The 18992-nt window shown below is 53.4% G+C and overlaps 1 protein-coding gene across 1 annotated transcript in view; it reads right to left on the bottom strand.

Annotated features, from left to right (window-relative positions):
• Positions 1–18992, bottom strand: part of LOC140722529 (NACHT, LRR and PYD domains-containing protein 3-like) — an 84821-nt gene that overhangs the window by 49726 nt on the left and 16103 nt on the right. The window contains exon 7 of the mRNA XM_073037245.1: positions 15875–17609. Coding sequence (XP_072893346.1) covers positions 15875–17609 — 1735 coding nt within the window. The remainder of the gene's footprint in view (positions 1–15874; positions 17610–18992) is intronic.

The raw sequence follows: 18992 nt of genomic DNA on the forward strand, positions 1-18992 counted from the left end.
AGGAAGGGGATGCAGAAGAGAGATACCACAGGAGGAAAGGGTTCGGGAAGTGAGATCCCCTAGGAGGAACGGGGATGGGGAAGAGAGATCCCACAGGAGAAAGGGGAATCTGGAAGAGAGATCACACAGGAGGAAGGAGTTGGGAAGAGAGATCCCACAGGAAGAAGGGGATCGGGAAGAGAGATCACACAGGAGGAAGGGGGACAGGGAAAGTGATCCGACAGGAGGAAGGGGATGCATAAGAGAGATACCACAGGAGGAAAGGGTTCGGGAAGTGTGATCCCCTAGGAGGAAGGGGGATTGGGAAGAGAGATCCCACAGGAGAAAGGGGAATCTGGAAGAGAGATCACACAGGAGGAAGGAGTTGGGAAGAGAGATCCCACAGGAGGAACGGGATGGGTTATTGAGATCCCAGCGGAGGAAGGGGATGGGGAAGAGAAATCCCTCAGGAAGAAGAGTGATGGGGATGAGAGATCCCACAAGAGGATGGGAATGGGGAAGAGAGATCCCACAGTAAGGGGGATGGGGAAGAGAGATCCTATAGGAGGAAGGTGGATGGGGAAAAATGATCGCTTGGGAGGAAGGGGGATGGGTAAAGGAGATTCCACACGAGGAAGGGAATGGGGTAGTGAGATCCCACATGAGGAAGGGGATGGGGTAGAGATATCCCACATGAGGAAGGGGATGGGGAAGGGAAATTCCACAGGAGGAAGGGGGATGGGTAAAGGACATCCCACACGAGGATGGGGGATGGGGAAGAGAGATCCCACAGGAGGAAGGGGATGGGGAAGAGAGATCCCTCAGGAAGAAGAGTGATGGGGATGAGAGATCCCACAAGAGGATGGGAATGGGGAAGAGAGATCCCACAGTAAGGGGGATGGGGAAGAGAGATCCTATAGGAGGAAGGTGGATGGGGAAAAATGATCGCTTGGGAGGAAGGGGGATGGGTAAAGGAGATTCCACACGAGGAAGGGAATGGGGTAGAGAGATCCCACATGAGGAAGGGGATGGGGTAGAGATATCCCACATGAGGAAGGGGATGGGGAAGGGAAATTCCACAGGAGGAAGGGGAATGGGTAAAGGACATCCCACACGAGGAAGGGGGATGGGGAAGAGAGATCCCACAGGAGGAAGGGAATGGGGAAGAGAGATCCCACAGGAGGAAGAGGGATGGGGAAGATAGATCCCAGAGGAGGAAGTGGACATAGTAGAGAAATGGCGCAGTAGGAAGCTGAATCAGGAAGGGAGATCGAAGGGGAGGAAGAAGATCAGGAAAAGAATTCTACAAGGGGAAGCGGATGGGGAAGAGAGATGCCACAGGAAGAAGTGGGATGGGGAAGAGAAATCCCACAGAAGGAAGTGGGATAGGGAAGACAGATCCCACAGGAGGAAGTGGGATGGGGAACAGAGTTCCCACAGGTCGAAGGGGGATAGAAAAGAGGGATCCTACGGGAGAAAGGGAATGGGAAGGAGAGATCCCACAGGAGTTAGGCGGATGGTGAAGGGAGATCCAACAGGAGGAAGAGGGATGGGGAAGAGAGATCCTATAGGAGGAAGGGGGATGGGTAAAGGAGATCCTACAGGAGGAAGGGGGATGGGGAAGAGAGATCCCACAGGAGGAAGGGGGATGGGGAAGAGAGATCCCACAGGAGGAAGGGGGATGGGGAAGAGAGATCCCACAGGAGGAAGTGGGATGGGGAACAGAGTTCCCACAGGTCGAAGGGGGATGGAAAAGAGAGATCCCACGGGAGAAAGGGGAATGGGAAGGAGAGATCCCACAGGAGGAAGGCGGATGGGGAAGAGAGATCCTACAGGAGGAAGGGGGATGGGGAAGAGAGATCCTACAGGAGGAAGGGGGATGGGGAAAATGATCACTTGGGAGGAAGGGGGATGGGTAAAGGAGATTCCACACGAGGAAGGGGATGGGGTAGAGATATCCCACAGGAGGAAGGGGGATGGGTAAAGGAGATCCCACACGAGGAAGGGGGATGGGGAAGAGAGATTCCACAGGAGGAAGAGGGATGGGTAAAGGAGATCCCACACGAGGAAGGGGGATGAGGAAGGGAGATTCCAAAGGAGGAAGGGGATGGGTTATTGAGATCCTAGAGGAGGAAGGGGATGGGGAAAGTGATCCGACAGGAGTAAAGGGATGGGGAAGAGAGATCCCACAGGAGGAAGGGGGATGGGGAAGAGAGATCCCACAGGAGGAAGGGGGATGGGGAAGAGAGATCCCACAGGAGGAAGTGGGATGGGTTATTGAGATCCTAGAGGAGGAAGGGGATGGGGAAAGTGATCTGACAGGAGGAAGGGGATGCAGAAGAGAGATACCACAGGAGGAAAGTGTTCGGGAAGTGAGATCCCCTAGGAGGAAGGGGGATTGGGAAGAGAGATCCCACAGTAGAAAGGGGAATCTGGAAGAGAGATCACACAGGAGGAAGGAGTTGGGAAGAGAGATCCCACAGGAGGAAGTGGTTGGGAAGAGAGATCCCACAGGAGGAAGTGGATAGGGAAGAGAGATCCCACAGGATGAAGTGGTTGGGAAGAGAGATCCCACAGGAGGAAGTGGTTGGGAAGAGAGATCCCACAGGAGGAAGTGGATAGGGAAGAGAGATCCCACAGGATGAAGTGGTTGGGAAGAGAGATCCCAGAGGAGGAAGTAGATATAGTAGAGAAATGGCGCAGTAGGAAGCTGAATCAGGAAGGGAGATCGAAGTGGAGGAAGAAGATCAGGAAAAGAATTCTACATGGGGAAGCGGATTGGGAAGAGAGATGCCACAGGAAGAAGTGGGATGGGGAAGAGAAATCCCACAGAAGGAAGTGGGATAGGGAAGACAGATCCCACAGGAGGAAGTGGGATGGGGAAGACAGATCCCACAGGAGGAAGTGGGATGGGGAACAGAGTTCCCACAGGTTGAAGGGGGATAGAAAAGAGGGATCCTACGGGAGAAAGGGAATGGGAAGGAGAGATCCCACAGGAGTTAGGCGGATGGTGAAGGGAGATCCAACAGGAGGAAGAGGGATGGGGAAGAGTGATCCTATAGGAGGAAGGGGGATGGGTAAAGGAGATCCTACATGAGGAAGGGGATTGGGAAGAGAGATCCCAAAGGAGGAAGGGGGATGGGGAAGAGTGATCCCACAGCAGGAAGGGGGATGGGGAACAGAGTTCCCACAGGTCGAAGGGGGATGGAAAAGAGAGATCCCACGGGAGAAAGGGGAATGGGAAGGAGAGATCCCACAGGAGGAATGCGGATGGGGAAGAGAGATCCTACAGGAGGAAGGGGGATGGGGAAGAGAGATCCTACAGGAGGAAGTGGGATGGGGAAGAGAGATCCCACAGGAAGAAGGGGATCGGGAAGAGAGATCCCACAGGAGGAAGGGGGATGGGGAAGAGAGATCCTATAGCAGGAAGGGGGATGGGGAAAAATGATCGCTTGGGAGGAAGGGGGATGGGGAAAAATGATCGCTTGGGAGGAAGGGGATGGGGAAAGTGATCCGACAGGAGGAAGGCGGACAGGGAAAGTGATCCGACAGGAGGAAGGGGATGCAGAAGAGAGATACCACAGGAGGAAAGGGTTCGGGAAGTGAGATCCCCTAGGAGGAACGGGGATGGGGAAGAGAGATCCCACAGGAGAAAGGGGAATCTGGAAGAGAGATCACACAGGAGGAAGGAGGTGGGAAGAGAGATCCCACAGGAAGAAGGGGATCGGGAAGAGAGATCACACAGGAGGAAGGGGGACAGGGAAAGTGATCCGACAGGAGGAAGGGGATGCAGAAGAGAGATACCACAGGAGGAAAGGGTTCGGGAAGTGAGATCCCCTAGGAGGAAGGGGGATTGGGAAGAGAGATCCCACAGGAGAAAGGGGAATCTGGAAGAGAGATCACACAGGAGGAAGGAGTTGGGAAGAGAGATCCCACAGGAGGAACGGGATGGGTTATTGAGATCCCAGAGGAGGAAGGGGATGGGGAAGAGAGATCCCTCAGGAAGAAGAGTGATGGGGATGAGAGATCCCACAAGAGGATGGGAATGGGGAAGAGAGATCCCACAGTAAGGGGGATGGAGAAGAGAGATCCTATAGGAGGAAGGTGGATGGGGAAAAATGATCGCTTGGGAGGAAGGGGGATGGGTAAAGGAGATTCCACACGAGGAAGGGAATGGGGTAGAGAGATCCCACATGAGGAAGGGGATGGGGTAGAGATATCCCACATGAGGAAGGGGATGGGGAAGGGAAATTCCACAGGAGGAAGGGGGATGGGTAAAGGACATCCCACACGAGGATGGGGGATGGGGAAGAGAGATCCCACAGGAGGAAGGGGATGGGGAAGAGAGATCCCTCAGGAAGAAGAGTGATGGGGATGAGAGATCCCACAAGAGGATGGGAATGGGGAAGAGAGATCCCACAGTAAGGGGGATGGGGAAGAGAGATCCTATAGGAGGAAGGTGGATGGGGAAAAATGATCGCTTGGGAGGAAGGGGGATGGGTAAAGGAGATTCCACACGAGGAGGGGAATGGGGTAGAGAGATCCCACATGAGGAAGGGGATGGGGTAGAGATATCCCACATGAGGAAGGGGATGGGGAAGGGAAATTCCACAGGAGGAAGGGGGATGGGTAAAGGACATCCCACACGAGGAAGGGGGATGGGGAAGAGAGATCCCACAGGAGGAAGGGGATGGGGAAGAGAGATCCCACAGGAGGAAGAGGGATGGGGAAGATAGATCCCAGAGGAGGAAGTGGACATAGTAGAGAAATGGCGCAGTAGGAAGCTGAATCAGGAAGGGAGATCGAAGGGGAGGAAGAAGATCAGGAAAAGAATTCTACATGGGGAAGCGGATGGGGAAGAGAGATGCCACAGGAAGAAGTGGGATGGGGAAGAGAAATCCCACAGAAGGAAGTGGGATAGGGAAGACAGATCCCACAGGAGGAAGTGGGATGGGGAACAGAGTTCCCACAGGTCGAAGGGGGATAGAAAAGAGGGATCATACGGGAGAAAGGGAATGGGAAGGAGAGATCCCACAGGAGTTAGGCGGATGGTGAAGGGAGATCCAACAGGAGGAAGAGGGATGGGGAAGAGAGATCCTATAGGAGGAAGGGGGATGGGTAAAGGAGATCCTACAGGAGGAAGGGGGATGGGGAAGAGAGATCCCACAGGAGGAAGGGGGATGGGGAAGAGAGATCCCACAGGAGGAAGGGGGATGGGGAAGAGAGATCCCACAGGAGGAAGTGGGATGGGGAACAGAGTTCCCACAGGTCGAAGGGGGATGGAAAAGAGAGATCCCACGGGAGAAAGGGGAATGGGAAGGAGAGATCCCACGGGAGGAAGGCGGATGGGGAAGAGAGATCCTACAGGAGGAAGGGGGATGGGGAAGTGAGATCCTACAGGAGGAAGGGGGATGGGGAAGAGAGATCCGACAGGAGGAAGGGGGATGGGGAAGAGAGATCCTATAGGAGGAAGGGGGATGGGGAAAATGATCACTTGGGAGGAAGGGGGATGGGTAAAGGAGATTCCACACGAGGCAGGGGATGGGGTAGAGATATCCCACAGGAGGAAGGGGGATGGTTAAAGGAGATCCCACACGAGGAAGGGGGATGGGGAAGAGAGATTCCACAGGAGGAAGAGGGATGGGTAAAGGAGATCCCACACGAGGAAGGGGGATGAGGAAGGGAGATTCCAAAGGAGGAAGGGGATGGGTTATTGAGATCCTAGAGGAGGAAGGGGATGGGGAAAGTGATCCGACAGGAGTAAAGGGATGGGGAAGAGAGATCCCACAGGAGGAAGGGGGATGGGGAAGAGAGATCCCACAGGAGGAAGGGGGATGGGGAAGAGAGATCCCACAGGAGGAAGGGGGATGGGGAAGAGAGATCCCACAGGAGGAAGTGGGATGGGGAACAGAGTTCCCACAGGTCGAAGGGGGATGGAAAAGAGAGATCCCACGGGAGAAGGGAATGGGAAGGAGAGATCCCACAGGAGGAAGGCGGATGGGGAAGAGAGATCCTACAGGATGAAGTGGTTGGGAAGAGAGATCCTACAGGATGAAGTTATTGGGAAGAGAGATCCCACAGGAGGAAGGGGTTGGGAAGAGAGATCCCACAGTAGGAAGGGGTTGGGAAGAGAGACCCCACAGGAGAAAGGGGGATGGGGAAGAGAGATCCCACAGGAGGATGGGGGATGGGGAAGGGAGATTCCACAGGAGGAACGGAATGGGTTATTGAGATCCCAGAGGAGGAAGGGGATGGGGAAGAGAGATCCCTCAGTAAGAAGAGTGATGGGGATGAGAGATCCCACAAGAGGATGGGAATGGGGAAGAGAGATCCCACAGTAAGGGGGATGGGGAAAGTGATCCCACAGGAGGAAAGTGATCGGGAAGAGAGATCACACAGGAGGAAGGGGGATGGGGAAGAGAGATCCCCCAGGAGGAATGGGGATGGGGAAGAGAGATCCCAAAGGAGGAAGGGGGATGGGGAAGAGAGATCCCACAGGAGGAAGGGGAATGGGGAAGAGAGTTCCCACAGGAGGAAGTGGGATGGGGAAGAGAGATCCCACAGGAGGAAGGGGAATGGGGAAGAGAGATCCCACAGGAGGAAGGGGGATGGGGAAAGTGATCCCACAGGAGGAAGGGGATGCAGAAGAGAGATACCACAGGAGGAAAGGGTTCGGGAAGTGAGATCCCATAGGAGGAAGGGGGATGGGGAAGTGAGATCCCACAGGAGAAAGGGGAATCTGGAAGAGAGATCACACAGGAGGAAGGAATTGGGAAGAGAGATCCCGCAGGAGGAAGTGGTTGGGAAGAGAGATCCCACAGGAGGAAGTGGTTGGGAAGAGAGATCCCACAGGAGGAAGGGGTTGGGAAGAGAGATCCCACAGGAGGAAGTTGTTCGGAAGAGAGATCCCACAGTAGGAAGGGGGATGGGGAAGGGAGATTCCACAGGAGGAAGGGGATGGGGAAGAGAGATCCCTCAGGAAGAATAGTGATGGGGATGAGAGATCCCACAAGAGGATGGGAATGGGGAAGAGAGATCCCACAGTAAGGGGGATGGGGAAAGTGATCCGACAGGAGGAAAGGGATCAGGAAGGGAGATCACACAGAAGGAAGGGGGATGGGGAAGAGAGATCCCACAGGAGGAAGTGGAATGGGGAAGAGCGATCCCACAGGAGGAAGGGGGATGGTGAAGAGAGATCCTACAGGAGGAAGGTGGATGGGGAAAAATGATCGCTTGGGAGGAAGGGGGATGGGTAAAGGAGATTCCACACGAGGAAGGGGATGGGGTAGAGATATCCCACACGAGGAAGGGGGATGGGGAAGGGAAATTCCACAGGAGGATGGGGATGGGTTATTGAGATCCCAGAGGAGGAAGGGGATGGGGAAGAGAGATCCCTCAGGAAGAAGAGTGATGGGGATGAGAGATCCCACAAGAGGATGGGAATGGGGAAAGTGATCCGACAGGAGGAAAGGGATCGGGAAGAGAGATCCCACAGGAGGAAGGGGGATCTGGAATAGAGATCCCACAGGAGGAAGGAGTTGGGAATAGAGATCCCACAGGACGAAGGGGGATGGGGAAAGTGATCCCACAGGAGGAAGGGGATGGAGAAGAGAGATACCACAGGAGGAAAGGGATCGGGATGTGAGATCCCATAGGAGGAAGGGGATGGGGAAGAGAGATCCCACAGGAGGACGGGGGATCTGGAAGAGAGATCACACAGGAGGAAGGAGTTGGGAAGTGAGATCCCACAGGAGGAACTGGATGGGGAAGAGAGATCACACAGGAGGAAGGAGTTGGGAAGAGAGATCCCACAGGAGGAAGGAGTTGGGAAGAGAGATCCCACAGGAGGAAGGGGGATGGGGAAGAGAGATCCTACAGGAGGAAGGGGGATGGGGAAGATAGATCCTACAGGAGGAAGTGGGATGGGGAAGAGAGATCCCACAGGAAGAAGGGGATCGGGAAGAGAGATCCCACAGGAGGAAGGGGGATGGGGAAGAGAGATCCTATAGCAGGAAGGGGGATGGGGAAAAATGATCGCTTGGGAGGAAGGGGGATGGGGAAAAATGATCGCTTGGGAGGAAGGGGATGGGGAAAGTGATCCGACAGGAGGAAGGCGGACAGGGAAAGTGATCCGACAGGAGGAAGGGGATGCAGAAGAGAGATACCACAGGAGGAAAGGGTTCGGGAAGTGAGATCCCCTAGGAGGAACGGGGATGGGGAAGAGAGATCCCACAGGAGAAAGGGGAATCTGGAAGAGAGATCACACAGGAGGAAGGAGGTGGGAAGAGAGATCCCACAGGAAGAAGGGGATCGGGAAGAGAGATCACACAGGAGGAAGGGGGACAGGGAAAGTGATCCGACAGGAGGAAGGGGATGCAGAAGAGAGATACCACAGGAGGAAAGGGTTCGGGAAGTGAGATCCCCTAGGAGGAAGGGGGATTGGGAAGAGAGATCCCACAGGAGAAAGGGGAATCTGGAAGAGAGATCACACAGGAGGAAGGAGTTGGGAAGAGAGATCCCACAGGAGGAACGGGATGGGTTATTGAGATCCCAGAGGAGGAAGGGGATGGGGAAGAGAGATCCCTCAGGAAGAAGAGTGATGGGGATGAGAGATCCCACAAGAGGATGGGAATGGGGAAGAGAGATCCCACAGTAAGGGGGATGGAGAAGAGAGATCCTATAGGAGGAAGGTGGATGGGGAAAAATGATCGCTTGGGAGGAAGGGGGATGGGTAAAGGAGATTCCACACGAGGAAGGGAATGGGGTAGAGAGATCCCACATGAGGAAGGGGATGGGGTAGAGATATCCCACATGAGGAAGGGGATGGGGAAGGGAAATTCCACAGGAGGAAGGGGGATGGGTAAAGGACATCCCACACGAGGATGGGGGATGGGGAAGAGAGATCCCACAGGAGGAAGGGGATGGGGAAGAGAGATCCCTCAGGAAGAAGAGTGATGGGGATGAGAGATCCCACAAGAGGATGGGAATGGGGAAGAGAGATCCCACAGTAAGGGGGATGGGGAAGAGAGATCCTATAGGAGGAAGGTGGATGGGGAAAAATGATCGCTTGGGAGGAAGGGGGATGGGTAAAGGAGATTCCACACGAGGAAGGGAATGGGGTAGAGAGATCCCACATGAGGAAGGGGATGGGGTAGAGATATCCCACATGAGGAAGGGGATGGGGAAGGGAAATTCCACAGGAGGAAGGGGGATGGGTAAAGGACATCCCACACGAGGAAGGGGGATGGGGAAGAGAGATCCCACAGGAGGAAGGGGATAGGGAAGAGAGATCCCACAGGAGGAAGAGGGATGGGGAACATAGATCCCAGAGGAGGAAGTGGACATAGTAGAGAAATGGCGCAGTAGGAAGCTGAATCAGGAAGGGAGATCGAAGGGGAGGAAGAAGATCAGGAAAAGAATTCTACATGGGGAAGCGGATGGGGAAGAGAGATGCCACAGGAAGAAGTGGGATGGGGAAGAGAAATCCCACAGAAGGAAGTGGGATAGGGAAGACAGATCCCACAGGAGGAAGTGGGATGGGGAACAGAGTTCCCACAGGTCGAAGGGGGATAGAAAAGAGGGATCATACGGGAGAAAGGGAATGGGAAGGAGAGATCCCACAGGAGTTAGGCGGATGGTGAAGGGAGATCCAACAGGAGGAAGAGGGATGGGGAAGAGAGATCCTATAGGAGGAAGGGGGATGGGTAAAGGAGATCCTACAGGAGGAAGGGGGATGGGGAAGAGAGATCCCACAGGAGGAAGGGGGATGGGGAAGAGAGATCCCACAGGAGGAAGGGGGATGGGGAAGAGAGATCCCACAGGAGGAAGTGGGATGGGGAACAGAGTTCCCACAGGTCGAAGGGGGATGGAAAAGAGAGATCCCACGGGAGAAAGGGGAATGGGAAGGAGAGATCCCACGGGAGGAAGGCGGATGGGGAAGAGAGATCCTACAGGAGGAAGGGGGATGGGGAAGTGAGATCCTACAGGAGGAAGAGGGATGGGGAAGAGAGATCCGACAGGAGGAAGGGGGATGGGGAAGAGAGATCCTATAGGAGGAAGGGGGATGGGGAAAATGATCACTTGGGAGGAAGGGGGATGGGTAAAGGAGATTCCACACGAGGCAGGGGATGGGGTAGAGATATCCCACAGGAGGAAGGGGGATGGTTAAAGGAGATCCCACACGAGGAAGGGGGATGGGGAAGAGAGATTCCACAGGAGGAAGAGGGATGGGTAAAGGAGATCCCACACGAGGAAGGGGGATGAGGAAGGGAGATTCCAAAGGAGGAAGGGGATGGGTTATTGAGATCCTAGAGGAGGAAGGGGATGGGGAAAGTGATCCGACAGGAGTAAAGGGATGGGGAAGAGAGATCCCACAGGAGGAAGGGGGATGGGGAAGAGAGATCCCACAGGAGGAAGGGGGATGGGGAAGAGAGATCCCACAGGAGGAAGTGGGATGGGGAACAGAGTTCCCACAGGTCGAAGGGGGATGGAAAAGAGAGATCCCACGGGAGAAGGGAATGGGAAGGAGAGATCCCACAGGAGGAAGGCGGATGGGGAAGAGAGATCCTACAGGATGAAGTGGTTGGGAAGAGAGATCCTACGGGATGAAGTTATTGGGAAGAGAGATCCCACAGGAGGAAGGGGTTGGGAAGAGAGATCCCACAGTAGGAAGGGGTTGGGAAGAGAGACCCCACAGGAGAAAGGGGGATGGGGAAGAGAGATCCCACAGGAGGATGGGGGATGGGGAAGGGAGATTCCACAGGAGGAACGGAATGGGTTATTGAGATCCCAGAGGAGGAAGGGGATGGGGAAGAGAGATCCCTCAGTAAGAAGAGTGATGGGGATGAGAGATCCCACAAGAGGATGGGAATGGGGAAGAGAGATCCCACAGTAAGGGGGATGGGGAAAGTGATCCCACAGGAGGAAAGTGATCGGGAAGAGAGATCACACAGGAGGAAGGGGGATGGGGAAGAGAGATCCCCCAGGAGGAATGGGGATGGGGAAGAGAGATCCCAAAGGAGGAAGGGGGATGGGGAAGAGAGATCCTATAGCAGGAAGGGGGATGGGGAAAAATGATCGCTTGGGAGGAAGGGGGATGGGGAAAAATGATCGCTTGGGAGGAAGGGGATGGGGAAAGTGATCCGACAGGAGGAAGGCGGACAGGGAAAGTGATCCGACAGGAGGAAGGGGATGCAGAAGAGAGATACCACAGGAGGAAAGGGTTCGGGAAGTGAGATCCCCTAGGAGGAACGGGGATGGGGAAGAGAGATCCCACAGGAGAAAGGGGAATCTGGAAGAGAGATCACACAGGAGGAAGGAGGTGGGAAGAGAGATCCCACAGGAAGAAGGGGATCGGGAAGAGAGATCACACAGGAGGAAGGGGGACAGGGAAAGTGATCCCACAGGAGGAAGGAGTTGGGAAGAGAGATCCCACAGGAGGAACGGGATGGGTTATTGAGATCCCAGAGGAGGAAGGGGATGGGGAAGAGAGATCCCTCAGGAAGAAGAGTGATGGGGATGAGAGATCCCACAAGAGGATGGGAATGGGGAAGAGAGATCCCACAGTAAGGGGGATGGAGAAGAGAGATCCTATAGGAGGAAGGTGGATGGGGAAAAATGATCGCTTGGGAGGAAGGGGGATGGGTAAAGGAGATTCCACACGAGGAAGGGAATGGGGTAGAGAGATCCCACATGAGGAAGGGGATGGGGTAGAGATATCCCACATGAGGAAGGGGATGGGGAAGGGAAATTCCACAGGAGGAAGGGGGATGGGTAAAGGACATCCCACACGAGGATGGGGGATGGGGAAGAGAGATCCCACAGGAGGAAGGGGATGGGGAAGAGAGATCCCTCAGGAAGAAGAGTGATGGGGATGAGAGATCCCACAAGAGGATGGGAATGGGGAAGAGAGATCCCACAGTAAGGGGGATGGGGAAGAGAGATCCTATAGGAGGAAGGTGGATGGGGAAAAATGATCGCTTGGGAGGAAGGGGGATGGGTAAAGGAGATTCCACACGAGGAAGGGAATGGGGTAGAGAGATCCCACATGAGGAAGGGGATGGGGTAGAGATATCCCACATGAGGAAGGGGATGGGGAAGGGAAATTCCACAGGAGGAAGGGGGATGGGTAAAGGACATCCCACACGAGGAAGGGGGATGGGGAAGAGAGATCCCACAGGAGGAAGGGGATGGGGAAGAGAGATCCCACAGGAGGAAGAGGGATGGGGAAGATAGATCCCAGAGGAGGAAGTGGACATAGTAGAGAAATGGCGCAGTAGGAAGCTGAATCAGGAAGGGAGATCGAAGGGGAGGAAGAAGATCAGGAAAAGAATTCTACATGGGGAAGCGGATGGGGAAGAGAGATGCCACAGGAAGAAGTGGGATGGGGAAGAGAAATCCCACAGAAGGAAGTGGGATAGGGAAGACAGATCCCACAGGAGGAAGTGGGATGGGGAACAGAGTTCCCACAGGTCGAAGGGGGATAGAAAAGAGGGATCATACGGGAGAAAGGGAATGGGAAGGAGAGATCCCACAGGAGTTAGGCGGATGGTGAAGGGAGATCCAACAGGAGGAAGAGGGATGGGGAAGAGAGATCCTATAGGAGGAAGGGGGATGGGTAAAGGAGATCCTACAGGAGGAAGGGGGATGGGGAAGAGAGATCCCACAGGAGGAAGGGGGGTGGGGAAGAGAGATCCCACAGGAGGAAGGGGGATGGGGAAGAGAGATCCCACAGGAGGAAGTGGGATGGGGAACAGAGTTCCCACAGGTCGAAGGGGGATGGAAAAGAGAGATCCCACGGGAGAAAGGGGAATGGGAAGGAGAGATCCCACGGGAGGAAGGCGGATGGGGAAGAGAGATCCTACAGGAGGAAGGGGGATGGGGAAGTGAGATCCTACAGGAGGAAGGGGGATGGGGAAGAGAGATCCGACAGGAGGAAGGGGGATGGGGAAGAGAGATCCTATAGGAGGAAGGGGGATGGGGAAAATGATCACTTGGGAGGAAGGGGGATGGGTAAAGGAGATTCCACACGAGGCAGGGGATGGGGTAGAGATATCCCACAGGAGGAAGGGGGATGGTTAAAGGAGATCCCACACGAGGAAGGGGGATGGGGAAGAGAGATTCCACAGGAGGAAGAGGGATGGGTAAAGGAGATCCCACACGAGGAAGGGGGATGAGGAAGGGAGATTCCAAAGGAGGAAGGGGATGGGTTATTGAGATCCTAGAGGAGGAAGGGGATGGGGAAAGTGATCCGACAGGAGTAAAGGGATGGGGAAGAGAGATCCCACAGGAGGAAGGGGGATGGGGAAGAGAGATCCCACAGGAGGAAGGGGGATGGGGAAGAGAGATCCCACAGGAGGAAGTGGGATGGGGAACAGAGTTCCCACAGGTCGAAGGGGGATGGAAAAGAGAGATCCCACGGGAGAAGGGAATGGGAAGGAGAGATCCCACAGGAGGAAGGCGGATGGGGAAGAGAGATCCTACAGGATGAAGTGGTTGGGAAGAGAGATCCTACAGGATGAAGTTATTGGGAAGAGAGATCCCACAGGAGGAAGGGGTTGGGAAGAGAGATCCCACAGTAGGAAGGGGTTGGGAAGAGAGACCCCACAGGAGAAAGGGGGATGGGGAAGAGAGATCCCACAGGAGGATGGGGGATGGGGAAGGGAGATTCCACAGGAGGAACGGAATGGGTTATTGAGATCCCAGAGGAGGAAGGGGATGGGGAAGAGAGATCCCTCAGTAAGAAGAGTGATGGGGATGAGAGATCCCACAAGAGGATGGGAATGGGGAAGAGAGATCCCACAGTAAGGGGGATGGGGAAAGTGATCCCACAGGAGGAAAGTGATCGGGAAGAGAGATCACACAGGAGGAAGGGGGATGGGGAAGAGAGATCCCCCAGGAGGAATGGGGATGGGGAAGAGAGATCCCAAAGGAGGAAGGGGGATGGGGAAGAGAGATCCCACAGGAGGAAGGGGAATGGGGAAGAGAGATCCCACAGGAGGAAGTGGGATGGGGAAGAGAGATCCCACAGGAGGAAGGGGAATGGGGAAGAGAGATCCCACAGGAGGAAGGGGGATGGGGAAAGTGATCCCACAGGAGGAAGGGGATGCAGAAGAGAGATACCACAGGAGGAAAGGGTTCGGGAAGTGAGATCCCATAGGAGGAAGGGGGATGGGGAAGTGAGATCCCACAGGAGAAAGGGTAATCTGGAAGAGAGATCACACAGGAGGAAGGAATTGGGAAGAGAGATCCCGCAGGAGGAAGTGGTTGGGAAGAGAGATCCCACAGGAGGAAGTGGTTGGGAAGAGAGATCCCACAGGAGGAAGGGGTTGGGAAGAGAGATCCCACAGGAGGAAGTTGTTCGGAAGAGAGATCCCACAGTAGGAAGGGGGATGGGGAAGGGAGATTCCACAGGAGGAAGGGGATGGGGAAGAGAGATCCCTCAGGAAGAAGAGTGATGGGGATGAGAGATCCCACAAGAGGATGGGAATGGGGAAGAGAGATCCCACAGTAAGGGGGATGGGGAAAGTGATCCGACAGGAGGAAAGGGATCAGGAAGGGAGATCACACAGAAGGAAGGGGGATGGGGAAGAGAGATCCCACAGGAGGAAGTGGAATGGGGAAGAGCGATCCCACAGGAGGAAGGGGGATGGTGAAGAGAGATCCTACAGGAGGAAGGTGGATGGGGAAAAATGATCGCTTGGGAGGAAGGGGGATGGGTAAAGGAGATTCCACACGAGGAAGGGGATGGGGTAGAGATATCCCACACGAGGAAGGGGGATGGGGAAGGGAAATTCCACAGGAGGATGGGGATGGGTTATTGAGATCCCAGAGGAGGAAGGGGATGGGGAAGAGAGATCCCTCAGGAAGAAGAGTGATGGGGATGAGAGATCCCACAAGAGGATGGGAATGGGGAAAGTGATCCGACAGGAGGAAAGGGATCGGGAAGAGAGATCCCACAGGAGGAAGGGGGATCTGGAATAGAGATCCCACAGGAGGAAGGAGTTGGGAATAGAGATCCCACAGGACGAAGGGGGATGGGGAAAGTGATCCCACAGGAGGAAGGGGATGGAGAAGAGAGATACCACAGGAGGAAAGGGATCGGGATGTGAGATCCCATAGGAGGAAGGGGATGGGGAAGAGAGATCCCACAGGAGGACGGGGGATCTGGAAGAGAGATCACACAGGAGGAAGGAGTTGGGAAGTGAGATCCCACAGGAGGAACTGGATGGGGAAGAGAGGTCACACAGGAGGAAGGAGTTGGGAAGAGAGATCCCACAGGAGGAAGGAGTTGGGAAGAGAGATCCCACAGGAGGAAGGGGGATGGGGAAGAGAGATCCTATAGGAATAAGGGGGATGGGGAAGAGAGATCCCACAGGAGGAAGTGGGATGGGGAAGAGAGATCCTATAGGAGGAAGGGGGATGGGGAAAAATGATCGCTTGGGAGGAAGGCGGATGGGTAAAGGAGATTCCACACGAGGATGGGGATAGGGTAGAGATATCCCACAGCAGGAAGGGGGATGGGTAAAGGAGATTCCACAGGAGGAAGGGGGATGGGGAAGAGAGATCCCTCAGGAAGAAGAGTGATGGGGATGAGAGATCCCACAAGAGGATGGGAATGGGGAAGAGAGATCCCACAGCAAGGGGGATGGGGAAAGTGATCCGACAGCAGGAAGGGGATGGGGAAGTGAGATTCCATAGGAGGAAGGGGGATGGGGAAGAGAGATCCCACAGGATGAAGGGGGATGGGGAAGGGTGATCGCACGGGATGAAGGGGGGTGGCATTTGTCACAATTCATCTCAATCTGATTTACTGCAGTTTTACCCAAATCCGTTTACTTTGAAACAGCACAATGGAACAGTGTCACAGTTCTGAGTGAGAGATAAATCAAGTTACCTCAACTCCTGGCACTTGTGCAGCCCGGGTCCCAGCCGCTGGATTCCTTCACACTGAATGTGGCAGCCCTCCAGGTTGAGGTGTTTTATTGTATCACAGAGTCCGAAGGCATGAGACAGGACCGCGCAGTCAATCGGGGTTAGTGTCATTCCACTGAATGAAAGTGTTTTCAGAGATCCCAGTGCGGCCTGAGCCAGTCCACGATTCTGAGACTCAAACAGGTAGTGCAATGTGTTCAGGAGTCTCCTTCTACCAATGTCACCCGTGTTTCTACTCTGGTGTTTAACCTCCTCCTTCACCCAATCAATCACCCGGCAGGTTGTTTGATGAGGAAATGGACCCAGAAACTCCTCCAGGCCCCGAGCTGTCATTGGGTTGGAGAGACCAGCAACAAAACGGAGAAATACCTCAAATCGCCCATCTTTTGTCTTGTGGGCTTCAGTGAGGAATTTCAGGATATCCTCGGGATGTACAGTCAGGAATTGTGCGACTGCAGCTACAAACTCCTGGATGGTGAGGTGTGGGAATGTGTACACCACGCTGTGGGCAGAATCCTCTCTCTCCAAAAGCTCCATCAGGAACCCGGACAGGAACTGGGAAGGCTGCAGATTGAACTTGATCAAATCTCCGTCTGCAAACACAATCTTCTTCTCTGACACTCCTCTGTAGGCCATCTGACCCACCCTGAGTAACACATCACGGGGTCTCTCAATCTCACGGCCGTGATTTTTCAGGATGTTGTAAATATAGTAGGAGTACAGTTGTGTGATGGTCTTGGGAACTCGCTGCGGGTCCCTGACTCTTTGTGTGAAGAAGGGGCCCAGTGCCAGAGCAAGGATCCAGCAGTAGGAGGGGTTGTAGCTCATAGTGTACAGGATCTCGTTCTCCTGCACGTGTTTGAAAACAGCTGCTGCCACCGTCTGATCTTCAAAATGCCTGATGAAATATTCCTTCCGTTCCTCACCAACAAATCCCAGGATTTCAGCCCAGACACCGATCTTCGCTTTTTCCAATAAATGTAACACAGTGGGGCGGGTGGTCACCAGCACTGAACACCCTGGGAGCAGCTTGCCCTGGATTAAACTGTAAACAATGTCAGACACTTCACACCATGACTCGGGATCTGGGCACTGGTGCTTGGGTTCTGTATCTCTCCGACTGTCAGAAAAATCGATTGTGTGCTTGAATTCATCCAAACCATCGAATATAAACAGCAATCCCTTTGGGTTCTTCCAGACCTCTCTCAGGATATTCCCAAAGTAAGGATACTGATCCAGAATCAGTTCCCTCAGGTTTATTCTGCAGTTGATAGAGTTTAAATCCCGGAATTTGAAACTGAAGACAAACTGGAACTGTTGGAATATTTTCCCCGCGGCCCAGTCATAAACAATCTTTTGTACCATTGTTGTTTTCCCGATTCCTGGCACTCCGGCTACTGCTGCAGAACTCCCAGATTTGGATTTACTCCGGGAAAAACTGCTGTGGAATAACTGAGCAGTCTGTATTTTTTTTAACGCTCCACGGAGATGTTTCTCTCTATAATCCTCGTGGTCTCTGCCTCTTGCCAGCAGCTCGTGTTCCACCAGTCTCCGATCTCGAAGAGTAGAAATGACGGTGAGCTTTGTGTATCGATCAATCAGCTGGAAAACCTTCACCTTCTCCCTCATCAGGATCGTGTTCACTCTCAGTGTGTCAGTTTGTGCCCGCAGAGTCTCCTTGTGTTTCTGTTGAACATCTTCATGGGAACAAAAACATATTCAAAATGTTAACTAGCTCAACTGACAAAGAACTTTATAACTACATTCCAATATTCAGTGTTTGAGATTACATGAATTAATTCAATGCTTCCATGGATATTAGGACAGAAAGTAAAATTCTGTTCACAGACACAGGAACTAACAGCGATGATTGCCTCAGAAAAATGTCCAATCCTCATATTCTGACACTAATTCCTGATGAAGGTGAACATTCCCCTGATATCCTATTGCAATCCTGACTGCACTCCCGTTACAACATTTCACTATATTTAAAGCATTGTTGCATCATTAACAGACGATGTTATTGCTGATCTGGTGTGGAAATACGGAGAGCAGGACACTGTGCATTTTGGCAAAGTTACACACTGGGGAGTCACAGGTGTCCACTGCAAACACCAATGGTGTCAAAACAGGAACAGAACATGCGGGAAATGGGGGTTTCTTTACTCAGAGATGTTCCTGATTCGGAAGAGCGTCAACATTTAGAGAAGGCAGGATAATGGGGTTGAGAGGAATTGCGGAGCAAATTCACTGAGCTGAATGGCTTAATTATCTTCCTGAGTCTTATGGTTTTATGGAGCATCTAGAGTATTGTGTTCACTTCTGATTGTCCAGTACTGGGGATGATTGGAGAGGGTGCAGAACAGGTTCACCAGGATGTTGCTTGGATTCGGTGGCAAACTATTCTGGAGTTTGAATAGAGATCTGCCTGATGTTTATAAGATTGAGAGATAAGATTTTGGGATAGAGAGCCTGTATTTTGCTTTCAACTTGGGATTGATGACTCATACCAGAGGGCATTTGATTAAAGTGAAATAGGGTAAATTTAGAGTACATGTGGGCAGATTTTTCACAGCCTGGGTCGTGTTGGAGGCAACTATGTTATAGGTTCTTCAAGGGATACGTGAATGTGCAGGAAATGTGAGGGTATGGTTAATAGCATAAGAGAGGATAACAAAGTGTTTTTTTTTCTTTCTCAGATATATAAAGAGTAAAACAAGTAGAGTGTTGATATCGAACCGCTGGAAAATGATGTTGTAGATTTAGTAACGGGTGAAAAGGAAATGTCAGACATACTCTGTGGAAGTCACTAGCAGAATTCCAAATTGTAAAGAGCATCAGCGGACAGAATTGAGTGCAGCTGCTATTACAAAGGAGAAGGTGCTTCGGAATCTGAAAGGTCTGAAGAGAGAAAGGTCACCTGGACTGGGTCATACAGTGTGTCAGGAGCCTGTCTGGGGTGTGTGGGGATTTCCAGAGCGTTAGGACCCGGAGTGGAGGGTTCAGCAGACACAAGGACTGGTTTAATACATTCACAGCTGGAACAGCTGGAAAAATACACTTTACAATGTTCAGGCTGC

The sequence above is a fragment of the Hemitrygon akajei genome, unplaced genomic scaffold (assembly GCF_048418815.1).
Source record: "Hemitrygon akajei unplaced genomic scaffold, sHemAka1.3 Scf000079, whole genome shotgun sequence".
Taxonomy (NCBI): Eukaryota; Metazoa; Chordata; class Chondrichthyes; order Myliobatiformes; family Dasyatidae; genus Hemitrygon; species Hemitrygon akajei.